At 50.3% G+C, this 14,402-nt stretch overlaps 1 protein-coding gene across 2 annotated transcripts in view; it reads right to left on the bottom strand.

Moving 5' to 3' along the window:
• Positions 1-13,986, bottom strand: part of LOC119093111 (uncharacterized) — a gene marked incomplete at its 3' end in the record, with an annotated part of 31,190 nt that extends 17,204 nt beyond the window's left edge. For both annotated transcript variants that reach the window (XM_037216008.1, XM_037216009.1), the window contains 2 exon segments: positions 2,264-2,368; positions 13,685-13,986. In XM_037216008.1, the coding sequence (XP_037071903.1) occupies positions 2,264-2,368; positions 13,685-13,871 (292 nt within the window). In that variant the 5' untranslated portion in view covers positions 13,872-13,986.
• Positions 13,987-14,402: the final 416 nt, after the last annotated feature.

Here is a 14,402-nt window from a genome sequence, read left to right as displayed (position 1 = left end):
TGTCATGTTTATAGCGCCTTGAAACCAACTGAAATGCACAGAATATCATATCAAGATTCTAGCCAAATTGTTCAGAGATAAACCGATACATATCGGGAAAGGACTGAGGGATATCCCGTCTTGAACTACCATTGTTACCAGAAGCAGCCTTGCATAGCATAAGCAACAGCCAAAGACACAAAGCCAAGCCCAGTGGAGAGGTTGATATGATCGACTTTCAATTTTCTCCAAGCGGGAAATCGTCTTTTTTCGCTTGTCGGAATGTCATTACACCACCAGCCATGGCCATTCCAGCGCTGCAACGTTCAGGACCGTACTGGCGTGGCTCTGAAGGCCCTCTGCGCATCGGCGCCACCGAGTTGCTACGACTGACCGCACTTGTACTGACCGTGCCTCTGGCCGAGTATTCCACAGGCCACGCCATGCCATGTCTGGAATTAGAATGGTACGGCCGGACCTGTCTGTGGCGGGGTCAGAATAGCGCACCACAGAGAGTTACTCTCATAACTGGTGGCGGAAAGCGCGGCCCCTATTCACGCCTGCAGCATTAAGCTTAAGCAATAAAGCATGACAAACGGTCATGTCCTAATGTATGACGCACGCAACAATAACTATTCACCGGAGAGCAAGGGAGGTGGGGGAGGGCAGTGTTTCTCTCATTGATCTACCCGGTGCAGTTGGTTGGGGCGCGAGACGCGGACCCGGCAGGTCCGGGGCTCAGAGGAGCCGAAAGGAGGTCGTAGTGGCGCGAGCTGGCAGCTGCCGTGCCTGGGCTGCATCGCAAATCCTGCTGTGGTCGGCACGCAACATACTTGCAAGATGTTGCGATGTGCAGAATAGAGCACTCACCTCGAAGTAAGCACAGTGCTTGATCCCACAGCACTCGTACAGTACGGGGAGCAGAGGTTATCCCAGTGATTTTGATTACCCCATGATTCCGCGCCTTTATAAAGTTGGGATATGGATGTTGCAGGAGCCTGCTGGAGCCGGGGTTTTATTAAACTCCTTGAGCTTTACGGACTCGCTGAATGAGATTGTTTCAAAGGCATTATGGTTCCCAACTGCTTAGAGAGATCTAGTGAATTTCCCAGAGGGTTTGCGAAATACTAGTTTCTACATCTTTAAGTTTGCTACTGTAACGGCAGATTCTCCTTTATCCTCGAGTCACCCGATGCTTTCCTCATGCAGCCTTGACTCCCCTGAACTGCCCGGCAGTCATCCCCCGGTTATGGATGAGCAGCCTCGTTCGGACTTCCCTGAACTGCCCGGCAGTCTCCCCCGGTTATGGGTGAGACGCCGCGTTCGGACTCCGGTCAAGGACAAGCAGCCCCCCCCCCCCCAATCCCCACCCACGCAGCACGTCACGCTACCCCCATATGGTACAGCCGATTGCAGAGGGTGCGCCGCCAGACGCCAATGGAGTGCTTTGCCCCTTCGGCAGCCAGTACGGACGTGCTCGAAGCCAACCCCTTTGTACCAGGCTTAGGAGGAGAATGTCGTTGACTTCGTTAACGCTGACTTTTGTTCTTAAACAACTGCCAGCTATGTCCTAGTCAATTTACGCTTCCGTCAACGTTTCCTTGAATTCAAATAAAGTTAAGATGTTGCTGTCGAAAAATGCTGGTTTTAGTATTTTGTTGAAACAGCCCTTCACAGCATTCTGTGTTCGTCATTCATGAACCCATGGCTTTAAAGAGGCCCACACGACACGAGTAAAAGGACTTGGCCCGAAAACCAAACCGCACCTTTGTGGTAGCAATACTCGTTCGTACAGTAGATCTTTATTACTTGGCCCTCGATATAAGACAGCAAGGGTTTAGTTAGAAGACCTGACATAAGGAGACCACGTGTTTACGTGTCTGGTCCCCGTCTGGGGATCGCGGCCATCTGATGCTACATGAGATGAACGCAAATGTGAGCAGCGGGCGCATCAGGGCACCACAAATGCTAGGCGAGCATGGACGGGTTCAGCTTCGAGAACCACAGCACTCAGCCCATGGACCGCAGTGTGATCATTGAAATATGCGCGACAGTGAACTACTCCACCGCGAACAGGCGGCTTCAGCGTAGCAAAAACTCTTACTGGAAGCATATGCTGGACTGCTGGAGCGCGAATTAGTTATGCTTTAGCTGATATGTATTTTGTTAAAGGTCAGGAGTTTTTTGGAGTCTCTAAAGAGTTTGCAATTCCCGAATTGGTGATATTTTGCAACATGCACATGTTTTCTAAACTGTGAGATCACTGCCTACGCTGGGCACTTACTTTTCCGTCCAATGTCATCTTCTGCTTCCAAGTACGGATTGTCAAATGCGAACCTGCCCTCGTCAACTCCGCGTTCTGCTAACACCACCTTCTCCAGTGGCGGGCCTGCAAACAGGAGACAGCGGTTACCACACGGCAGTGTTACAGAGACCATGCCACATCCCGCTGCAGCGTCGTGCCGGTCTGGGGCACAAGCATGGCATCGAAAGTTCGAGACCATTCACAGCAGTCTGAAGCCAGGACGGAACGGCTGCCAGGAATGCCATTCCTGCAGAGAGAACACGGATCGGATGGATCGCACGACTTGCTGGACATGTCAGTCGTCTTCTGAATGCGTCGGCCACAGGCTCGATGTGTCCATCTCCCGACAGGAGCAAACGCATCTCCCCTGTGTGTGCATCGTGCATACATCAGAGCGCATACATTAGCTCGCACTCCTCGCCGATCACGTGGGTGTGGAAAGCGGTCAAATGCGGGCAGTTCGTGTCAGTAGCGCGGGCTGTGGGCTCCAGCAAAAACACTGCTCAGTTGTTTGATGTCCTGCTTAGGCATGCCAGCTAGATTCAGTGCGGCTGTGACTGCGTTAACAAGATTCCCAATGCTATCCGCCCCGTCGCATGGGCGCCTGCCTGTCTCGGTTGAGGGCAGGCCGACCCGCTGAGGTCACGCCGAGGTCACGGTGCCGACCGCCGAAGGTATGCACCGTGCACTAGACCGGCCGTTTGTGCACTGTGCGCCGTGCAGGCGATGCGGGGGCCATGGCCGCGCACGAGCCGCCAGCGCCCTCCTCTCCTCGCAGGAACGCGGCCGCAGAGCCCCGTCGCGCTCGGCCGCCGGAGCGTGCTCAGCAAGGCCGTGACGTCACAGCGTGCCGACCGTGACGTCACGGCGCGGGGTCCGGTGGGGCAGGGGGAGGGACTGTGCCGCCTCGTTCCTGTCCCGAGTGGTCAGCCGGCCGCGAGGCCACGGAGTTTTGTGGCGGATCGGGACTGCCGACATGGCGACGAGGTGAAACCGGCCAGTGAGGGACTGCGGCGCAGCATACTAGGGCGGCCTATCGCACTGATACGCGATCTCCGAGGAATATTCAGTAATCCGTTTTGGCCAGATTAGCGAGGGGTTCACCTGTTTTTGTTATCGCAAAATCCCTCAGCTGTCGATGTTCACGGTGGGGTGATATGCTCCGGGTAACTATGTTCACGGTGGGGTGATATGCTCCGGGTAGCTATGTTCACGGTGGGGTGGTATGCTCCGGGTAATTGTGTTCACGGTGGGGCGGTATGCTCCGGGTAATTGTGTTCACGAGGGGGCGGTATGCTCCGGGTAATTTTGTTCACGGTGGGGCGGTACGCTCCGGGTAATTATGTTCACGGTGGGGCGGTATGCTCCGGGTAATGATATTCACGGTGTGGCGGTATGCTCCGGGTAATTATGTTCACGGTGGGGCGGTATGCTCCCGGTAATGATGTTCACGGTGTGGCGGTATGCTCCGGGTAATGATGTTCACAGTGGGGCGGTATGCTCCGGGTAGCTATGTTCACGGTAGGGCGGTATGGTCCGGGTAATTATGTCCCCAGTCACGATGGCCGTCAGATTAACAAGGCATGAGCTGTTCAGCAAGTATTGTGTCATGAGCTTTCTCGCGGGATTTGCTCATAAAGCCGGTATAGCCGTCCATGCCGCACCTACATTCTAACCTGACGGCATTGTAAATTGTCATCATTAGGTCCTATAGGCAAACAATAGTTTTGAAATCCTGGTGATTACATCATCACTTAAAAATCTCTCCGCTTACAATCGGTGGTACCGTTGCTGCTTTCTCCGCATATCGAATGGCGGTACATGTCTTAGAAACTAAGACACCGCTGGGGATGGCACTTATGTGGTTTGCTCACCGCCAAGCCGCGGCAGTAAACCATCGCAAATGAAATCAAGAAGACTGGCCATTTGTACTGGTGCTTTCCTCTTGCAAGAGGAAAGCATGGAACATAAGGCATTCTGCTTAGGGCAGCACATGAGCACTACATGTCCATCATATCGCAGGGTCTGTTAACAAATGACCAAATCAACATCTAATCTTCGCGAGAGTGCGGTATTCAGCTGTCGTACGATGCGTCCTCAGATTTCGAGGGATACGAACTACGCCCTGTGCAGAAAGTGGTCAGTAGTAAGTGGATATAGCCCATTAGCCTCGCTTTCTGCACTGGAAATTTAGCGTGGTGCGTGTAACTCGCTAACCACAGCCCTGGGCAAGTCGTTTACCTGCGACAAGCTAATCGTAGGAAAGTGACCTCGGACGGGACACTGTTTCACTAGGATGTTTCACAAATCATGGGATTGTTCAGGCAAATCCCAGCGGGATAAAGCTAACGGGATTAAGAGCAAACATGGAACGGAGCTCCCTCTCTCGCTGTTCCTATCTTTCTCTCCGCCTCTCAATATATGCTTTCTCATACTCCCTCTTTCCTCCTTTCTTTTTTCCTTACTTCTCTAATTCTAGTTACCCCTCTAATTCTCTGCCCTACCCTGATTCACTTTCTTTTCGTCTTTTCATGTCATGTGTCACACTCAACGACGTCACATCTTTTCCACCTGCCAGCCAGAAGTAAACCAGGTCACCGATAAGGTGTAGCACCTACAGCCTGCCAAGGCACTTCGTAACCACCAGCGGATCGCAGTGAGCCCCGTTAACAACACCTTGCGCGGGCGTAAAGACAGCTGGCGACTGCAGTACCTGATACCCACTGCTCGGTTTAACCTCTCGTTTGGAGATGGACAGTCGTGCCGCTGAGCGGATTCTGTGAATCAAAGTTTGATCTATGCGTCGCAACCTGCGGGAAATGTATGCTGCTTGCGATTTTACCGGTCATGACAACGGAGCGACCGTCGGAGTCGCCATTTGGCACGGAGGCTTTCAGGTTATCAAAAACATTTTCAGTGGGCAGCCAGCCAGAGACTCACAGTCTTATTACTGAAGGTGAGCCGACTTAATAGAGCCGAAAAATATTGAATGGTGTTAGGGATGTTAACACCGGCTCTTCTGTTAATCCGGGGATTCCGAGATTGTAAGATCTGAAATAGCAGGATCCCGTGATGTTTCCAGACAAGAATAAGGCTACGCATTCAATTATTTACCACAGGTGCTCACCTGTACTAAAACTGCACTCTTTGGCAATGCACTTAGTGCCAATCAGTGGAGACAAAGCACCTATTTCGACATGGCTTATTATTCGTACGACATGACGCTACCAAACGCAGTAAACAATTTAAGTATTCATGAAGGCAATACTCGAAACGGGAATTGATTGTGCACGAAGTCGTGTGCGCACCATCTTATTCGTGGTGCACCCCAGTCATGATGCTACCTATTCAAATTTAACAGTGTTCAAAGCTTGGCATTCACCATGAGGACTTCGTGATCCTTACATCTGTGTTGTCAAGTATTTATGCGTGATATTTGTGCTATTCGGGTTTTAGACGTGCAGAGCAGTCACTGCAGATTTATGTTCCCAACTTGATCGTTCGTCACCGGGGTCGTGTCCTATCGTCACCAGGTTGGGAAGGTATACAGTGATAACACTTCTACCCAAAACAATCCAGCAGAAATGTCACACAGTCTATGCATAAGTATCCCGGAACATGCTGAGATTATAATATACTTCTTTTTCGTGTGTTGTCACTTTCGGTTCATGTGCTGAGGAAAGGTTTGGCAATACAACAGTAGTAAATGAGGCAAGTATGGTAACATTTGAGCCCTTGTGCTTCTGTTTTTGTTTTACGATACTTTCAGACGCAACGAGTGTTTGCTAAGCACCCAAAGATGTTTGTCACGTAGGAAATGCGTCACATTATTAAGACTAATTGCGAGCAAAAAGCCTAGCGAAGAGCTCGTCTTGCCTATCTGAGGCAATGCAGGATGGCTAGGTCACTGACAGTCTCCAGATTGGACGTTCAGCGACGCCTGAAGTTCAAGGAGGGAAGGCATGTAAGTGGCTCACAATTTCACTGATGTCTGACGCCGTGCGACAGAAGCGGAAGTTCTGAGCTGGGGTACTATACTAAAATATGAGTGGAAAAAGGTAAGCTCTTCGCTACAGAAAGGATTTCACGCGTAAAGCGTCGCGGGACTCTCAGAACTGCCTCTACGTGTGTCCACGGCAACAGCAAGAAGAGCGAGGTGCCGGCCAGCCAAACATACCACTAAAGTTAAAATTTTCGGAGAAGGCGATGGCTTGCGCAAGTGTCTTTCGGAACCGAAAACCGATTGCTTGCATCGAAAACGCGAAAGTTTACTCGGCTGCATGCATTCGCCTCCTGGAAGAGCAGCTGCTGCCGGCCTGCGAGGAGCTGCATCCAGTCGTCTTCGATTTCTAGCAGGGAGGTGCCTCTCCCACAAAAGACGGGGGACCATTCAGGAGTTTGTGGTATCTCGGTGTTTAAGGGCGCGTCGGCATCGAGGTCGGTTTGCGCCCACCACTCAGGCATTCCTCGCTGAACTCTGGCGCCCCATCAACGGGGAACGAGTGGCCACCAAACGCCCTGACCTGAGTCTCCTGGGAGTCTGCATCTGCAATGCACTGTCAGGGAAAGTGAGCCGGCCTCGTTGCCAGAAATTGTCCAGTATGGACCGGAGCTCGTCTGTTTGGAGCTGAAGGAGGCCATCATGACAGCATGAAAGGAGGTGACAATAGACACCGTAAGGAGCAGCATCCGCTAGTGGAGACAGAGGAAGAATGCAATGATGAAAGCTGACGGTGTCCTTGTCGCTCATGTTTCCCAAAAACTGGAACCAACTATCCCTAATCATATATATATTTCTGAGCTGGCAACGCAAAGCAAAACCGACTGATAACGCTACAGCTCAGCACAAATGCGCTCCCTTTTCATGCCCCTTCAATATGCAGAGCATATATATGTGTATATATATATATATATACATATACGTGTCTTTCAACTTATCGCATCTATAAACCGCACAGCACGATAATTAGATATTGCGTTTTTAGACATTGGCAACTGTTGATGGTATAATATATTGAACGTCCATGTCTAGTATTCGTCACAAGTCCAGAAATTGCTATCTTAAAACTAGCATTTGCATCTTACATCAAGTCTGCTTCTCTGAAAAGTGTCGGAAATAACCCACGGGGTTTTAAGATGCAGGAACGATCGCAACTATGGTCTTTTCTACCTTTCACCTTTATGACATCTTTTCGGAGCTATCGAATGTATTCCGCTATATTTGCTGCGCACAGACCCACTCTCCCTTTCAGTATTCATCAGTTGGTTTAGGTCAGCTGGTTCAAGATTGAACGTCGAAAAACAGTCTGCAGAAATTCTAGCTGCGCTCGAAAAATAGTATTAAAATCTCGCAGATAGGTGGTCTTGGCTTGGTCTTTCAGGTTGGTGAGGGTTGATCTCCAGTACCAGTCTTTTAGAAATGTACTGCATTAGGTTCGTTAAGCAAATGCCCATCAATTTGTCTGTAAAATTGTCCTCCCGATGTTGACCACGTTTGTACCGCATCACACGATTCAGCTAACGTTTGAGGATCACTCCTAAAACTATGAATAGCACGAGACAACTTTGCAGCTTGAAGGCCAGGAGTTACCGTGTTTTCTCAAACATCGAGATCCTGTTCGTGGAAAACGCGAACACCAGGATCCGGATCAAGTTTAGCCCCGGCATCCCGGAAGGCAGGCCGGGAGATCAAAATTGCTGGTCGATGTGCACCCTTCGTTTTGTTGACATTGCCGCGACGCATGGCAAGGATGTCATGCTGTGCGCGCAATGTCAATGTAGGAACGTTGCCAAGTGCCATGATGATCATACTGAAAACGACACTGCTGTTCTGGAAAGCGCATTTCCTAAGCCATTGGAAATGCATGCAGGCAAGGGCCTAAAAGGCTGGCTTAGAAGAAACTCCCCGTGACATTGGCATGCCTCTACAAGGCCAACGGGAGCGCGACAAACGGCGCAACCTTCTGTAAAAGTCAGCTAGGGCGCGAGTGAAGCGCAGCCATCTTGCCACAGACCTCGGCGACTTGCCCGATCCCCGCTACACCTCTGTCCCTGACGTGACATGCCACGAGTGCGATCCACACAGCCTTCTGACCACCTGACGTGACATGCCACGAGTGCGATCCACACAGCCTTCTGACCACCTGACGTGACATGCCACAAGTGCGATCCACACAGCCTTCTGACCACCTGACGTGACATGCCACAAGTGCGATCCACACAGCCTTCTGACCACCTGACGTGACATGCCACAAGTGCGATCCACACAGCCTTCTGACCACCTGACGTGACATGCCACGAGTGCGATCCACACAGCCTTCTGACCACCTGACGTGACGTGCCACGAGTGCGATCCACACAGCCTTCTGACCACCTGACGTGACATGCCACAAGTGCGATCCACACAGCCTTCTGACCACCTGGCGTGACATGCCACAAGTACGATCCACACAGCCTTCTGACCACCTGACGTGACATGCCACGAGTGCGATCCACACAGCCTTCTGACCACCTGATGTGACATGCCACAAGTACGATCCACACGGCCTTCTGACCACCTGATGTGACATGCCACAAGTGCGATCCACACAGCCTTCTGACCACCTGACGTGACATGCCACAAGTGCGATCCACACAGCCTTCTGACCACCTGACGTGGCATGCCACAAGCGCGATCCAAACAGCCTTCTGACCACCTGACGTGACATGCCACAAGTGCGATCCACACAGCCTTCTGACCACCTGACGTGACATGCCACAAGTGCGATCCACACAGCCTTCTGACCACCTGACGTGGCATGCCACAAGCGCGATCCAAACAGCCTTCTGACCACCTGACGTGACATGCCACAAGTGCGATCCACACAGCCTTCTGACCACCTGACGTGACATGCCACAAGTGCGATCCACACAGCCTTCTGACCACCTGATGTGACATGCCACAAGTACGATCCACACAGCCTTCTCACCATCAGCTGAACGTCGTAAAGTCAATCTAAGGTGGAGGCGAAGACCATATTTCCACACAAAAATAGTGTATGTCATATATGTGAGCCTACATCTAGACACGTGTACGCACTCATGGTTCTCAGGTTATGCGCTTGTTGCTTGCCGCAAACTATTCTAAAAAAAAATTGATATGAGCTGGTTGATTTAGTTGCACGCATCCACTTCAAGGCATGCATTATGCACGCATTTTCTTGGCGCTTCCAAACTGATCTTGGGCGTGTGAGAATGTCATGACATTTTAAGACTAAGTTTCGTTGAAAACAAGATGGAAGATATATCAGCATGGAGTTAGTCAAACATACACCGTAGTACACCAAATCTCGTGGTGGTTAGACTTCTCCAAATCAACACTTTTCAGTGACTTGTGTCCACCTTGGCTCCCGTGCATGCCTGCGCTTTGAGCAGAGAAGATTTTTGTCGTGAAGAGCATTAACATGTGTGAAATGACATCAGCCAGTGAGGAAAGCTGAGAATAAGGTAAAATAGACATGAAAAACAGGTGTGTGTAGTGTTCCTTCAAGGTGCTTCTTTGTTAATTCAAACAAAGAGCTGACAAAACCCATCTAAAAAGAGGCGTACTGGTCGTGGGTATGGTGGGTAGGAGGAAAAATCTCACATGGAACACGTAGGTTCAGATTATTACTCGATGCGGGGCTACGCAAAGCGTGAAGCCTCCTGAAAAAGCCCTAGTCAATCTAGCCTGGAAGCGTGTGTCCTGGCGTTTTGTCTTCAAAGAAAGATCGCATACAAATACAGAGGATATTATAGGACTTTGGAGGAGTGCACTTCCATGGCAATGGATAGATTACTCGGTCGCGAATCGTGATCCCCTTCAATGCCTTTTTCCGCGCAGGTAACTCGCTTATGGAGGAAAGAAAAATCTGGCAACGCTGAACATCGACTATGTAATCAGTGATCGCGTTCCTAGTCCTGACAGCTATAGCCTTGGAACTGAAACACCGTCGTGTGTCATTGACGCTTTTCGACGCACTCAGTTGCTGCGCTGCGTCACCTGGCTCTTACCCTGGCAGGGAGGGCGGTTACCGTGGGAATCAAAGCCCATATCACTGGTTTGCCGGACACGCGGCTTGAGACGCCCTCGGGTGGGGGTCAATTTTAACCCAGAAGGATTTTCCAAACTAATTTCCGAAAGGTGTGGCGTAGCCGCGCCAAACTTAGTATAGCTGTAGGCCATCGAAAAGCAGATCTTGTGATACCAAAATTCATTATGCCTAGTAAGGTCGCTGACCTATGACAGGTCCACGTCAGGCCATGACTGTCAGCGTGGGAAATTTCTAGGGAATCGTTCAATCTGATGCGGCAACGTGTTGTACCATGTCATACGTCCATAAGCTAGTTTCTTAAACAAGTGCATTTAGGTATTATGGCAGGTGTGTTTAGGATTGCAACAAAGTTCATTGACCTTGGGAAAGGTGTGAGGTTTAAACCAATGCCAAAATAGTCTTTTCCTGCTGAAGAACTTACTTTCAGGGGTAAATTCTGATGCGCATTTCGAAATTCTTGATAACGGGGACCTCAACAGATATCTTCGGCGAATTTATTGTTGAAGTCGGAGTAAGCCACTGACCTTGAAGCGACTCAGATCGACCTTTTGCTTTTCTAGCAACAAACCGCTTACCGTAATCCTGGACGCTTGTTAAAATTCAAAAATTGAAATAATGTCGTAGGTTTTGGGACGCCATGGCCTTCTAAAGGTCAAACAATGTCAGTGACCTAAAATGAGCACCTGTGAGTTTTCGCTTAGAACAGATATGTAGGTTCAAAGCGGTTACATAAGAAGGTCTGGGGCACCTTGGATATCAATCAGGAGCTTAATCTTATTTGACCTTATCTGACCAGAATGCCATAACCTATGAATCTCAAATTTTGACAGAAGTGATTTCACATACGGGCCATTTCACATCATGAATTGGGTACCTCTAGTACTCTTGCTGTTTGAAATCTCAGGTGAATCAAATAACCCCCAGCCCAGCGTATGGTATTCATCCGGCCACCAGGGCGCGTCCTAAAGGGAATATACCACCTTTGAAGATGCTGAGGTAGGCACCATGTACGGTTCAGTAAACTCTCTTGAAACCTTATAAAATATGCTGTTAAGTGGAAACGACTGCTCTAGAGAACACATTTTCTCCATTTAGTAAATATGCTCCTCAATACGTCATTGTTTGATTGCATCATCGTACCTCGCACAGTATTGATTGAGAGCTAGTTGACTGTCGTTATGTCTGGAAATCGTGCTCACTAACGTCAAATTTGAACGACTAGACACTTACATGTTTACCTTAATCACCGCAAGCCCAATGGAATGGTAAAATTTGAATAACGTTATTATGGCGTCATGGATGCCTGGGTGACCTTGAAATAGTCTGCAACGAAATAATCTGCTCATCTTCGCCCGCGTGTAGCTCAGCAACTAGAGGGGCAGGGGTCGAGGGAGGATAGAGGGAGGGCATCTTCGAAACGGCAGGGCTGTGAACTGCGCCAAATGATCTCCAATGTGGTTATTTGTGTTCAAAATGTGAAACACTTTATTTAACGCGCGCCCGTGTGGCCGGCTAGATACCCTTCTCTCGGGCGGGAGAGTCAATCTGACCCCCCCTAAAATCTCGGAAACTATTAAAGCTGGAGGCACGAAATTTGCAGGGCGTGTCGATCTGTACGTGAACTTTCTTAGGCCAGAGTTTTAAGTCACTAGGTCATGACTTTCGGGTCAAATAAGGTCAAACAAAGTATAATTCCAGAATGGTCTCTAAAGTGCCCAGAACCTAGATAACTAAGCAAAAGGCCACAAGCTCATTTGATACCAGTGACCTTGCTTCACCTTTTGAAGGTGTGACCAAAATTATACAAAACTGCCCTGAGTTTTGCATTTGAATAAGCGACAAAGATTACGCTCGGCAGTATGTTCCTAAAAAAATGTTGACCTGCGTCATCTTGGGTGAATGACCTATTCTAAGCTCTAAGAAGTCAATGGGGGATGTATGATGCGGTTTCTGGTATCAATGAATTTAAAATGAGCACCGGAAACTACCCCATACAGCAAGCCTTAGAGAAATAAAGTAGGTTGGTTTTTACCTTGGTCTGACCTTCATACCTGACCTTAGGTCAACGTTATTTGCTCATTCAATGTCTGTGTTGCCTAACAAAGCATCTCAAAGATGTATAGCTTTGTCAAACACTCAGTTGTTGCATCAGATTGAAAGATTCCTTAGAAATTGACTTCGCTGATACTATGGCCTGGCTTTGACCTGCCATAGGTCAGTGACCTTACAGGGTACATCTAAATTTTTGAACCCAAAAAATCCGCTATTCAATTTTCAAGAGCTTTGCAAAATTTGGCGCGGCTGCGCCGCACCGTTTGGAAACCATTCTGAAAAACCTTCAAGGTGGTCAACTTGATCTCCCCCACCCGAGCGCGTGCTAACCATCGCACTATCCTCACAAAAGCAGTCACATCTGATCACCTATAAGCTGTGGACTAGCCAGCCATAGACTGGTGCAAACAATGCAGCTGTTTTTTGAGCCGTCAATTTTTTAGAAACCACCTGAATGGCAAATGTGGGAGCGACCAGAACGAACGTGCAATAGATGACTTAAAGGACATCTGCAACAGCCAGCAAGCTACGTTTCCCACTCTCTTGAATACAGCACCTGATACTGCAAAGCACGCGATCCAGCAAAGAAAACGTGCCCAAAACAAGGGCTGGAGGTGAGAAGCGTGACCATAACAAGCCTATGCCATGCATACTGACTGACGTCCAGCCCGAGCCCGACAAAAACTCGTGACCGGCTTGGTTTTGTCCAAGGTCATGTTAACCGAACCAGAGAGAAAACGCCCACAATTGGAACGCCCTGACACCATTCTCTGGCCTTTCTGTTATAAAGTACTATTTCCAAGTACGCTGTGGAGCTGTTTCGACAGGCGCACCGCTGACTATCTATTAGTCTATCAGCTATCACACGCCAGATGGTTGATCGTCCCAATGCCGGACGACCGCCGGAGGCGACCACTGTCATGTGCGTACAGTCCGCCCGGCAATATTGCGGGTTATCACCAGCGCGCGAACGACCTTGGATGGCCTCCGAGCTTTCATCGGGTATCTGATGTTGCAATATCATCGTTTGATGCCAATATCTAAGATGCCACATCACAGTCCAGAAGTTCCCAACAGCATTAGCATGTTTGCATTGCCAACAGCGTTTTGTCCTCAATGTTTCCAGTGGTAAAAGGAGGTCCCTCATCAAGATGAGCATCTAGATTGCCACCCAGTCCCCGACTCTCCCTGCTCTCCACCCACACACCTGCATACGCGCCCCACTGCGGCCCCGCGCCGCTGCGCTCGAGCGCGCGTGTCTCACCGGCGTACTCACAGTGGCGCGGCTTCCAGACGTATTGATACAGCACGAATCCGAGTACGCCCAGGCAGAGCAGCAGCAGCACGGCAAACACCGTGGCGGCCACGGACGGGCCGGGGCTACACTCGGTGGCCTTCTGCGCCGCGACCCCACTCAGGACTGCGGCGGCCGCCGCCCAGAACACCGCCCGTCCAGCCGGCATGGCTCCGGCCGAGCGGGGTACGCCGACCGCCAGTCACCAGACGCTGTGTGCACCGGCGGAGGCGTGGCGCGACGTGACCGTGTGGGAGAGGTACCGTGCCTGTCGCCGCCGCGAGCGGCACACCTGGTCTGGGGCGTGACGCCCGGCCGGCCGGCCACCGGCGGCGCTGGGAACCCGCGCCCACGGGCGACGGGCACCGTCGACCCCTGGCGACGCGTCGCCGTACTGCTGGTGGGGCAACACGGCCACAGGCGACGCTGGTGTGCGCTCCCGAGGCCGGTAGATGGCGGCCGTTGCTCGCCGGATCCTCGTTCGACTCTTCGGCGTCAGAAACGTCGTGGGTGGGTTCTATGACGCCAAATTCCTTTCCGTCAGCTTTGCCAATGGTTGAATACATGATGCTGTGCTTCACATTTTACTAAAGCCATCGCCATTCTCCTGAATTAGATGCAGTGAGTCGTATTTTCATTACTAAACAAAGCATTGAGTGCAGACGGTTGCATACCGTTTAGTACTTGATGCCCATGGTGA

Source organism: Pollicipes pollicipes, unplaced genomic scaffold (assembly GCF_011947565.3).
Source record: "Pollicipes pollicipes isolate AB1234 unplaced genomic scaffold, Ppol_2.1 Scaffold_4002;HRSCAF=4701_pilon_pilon_pilon, whole genome shotgun sequence".
NCBI classification, from domain to species: domain Eukaryota; kingdom Metazoa; phylum Arthropoda; class Thecostraca; order Pollicipedomorpha; family Pollicipedidae; genus Pollicipes; species Pollicipes pollicipes.
The sequence above is the reverse complement of the archived record's forward strand: the minus strand, read 5'-3'. Positions and strand labels throughout refer to the sequence as shown.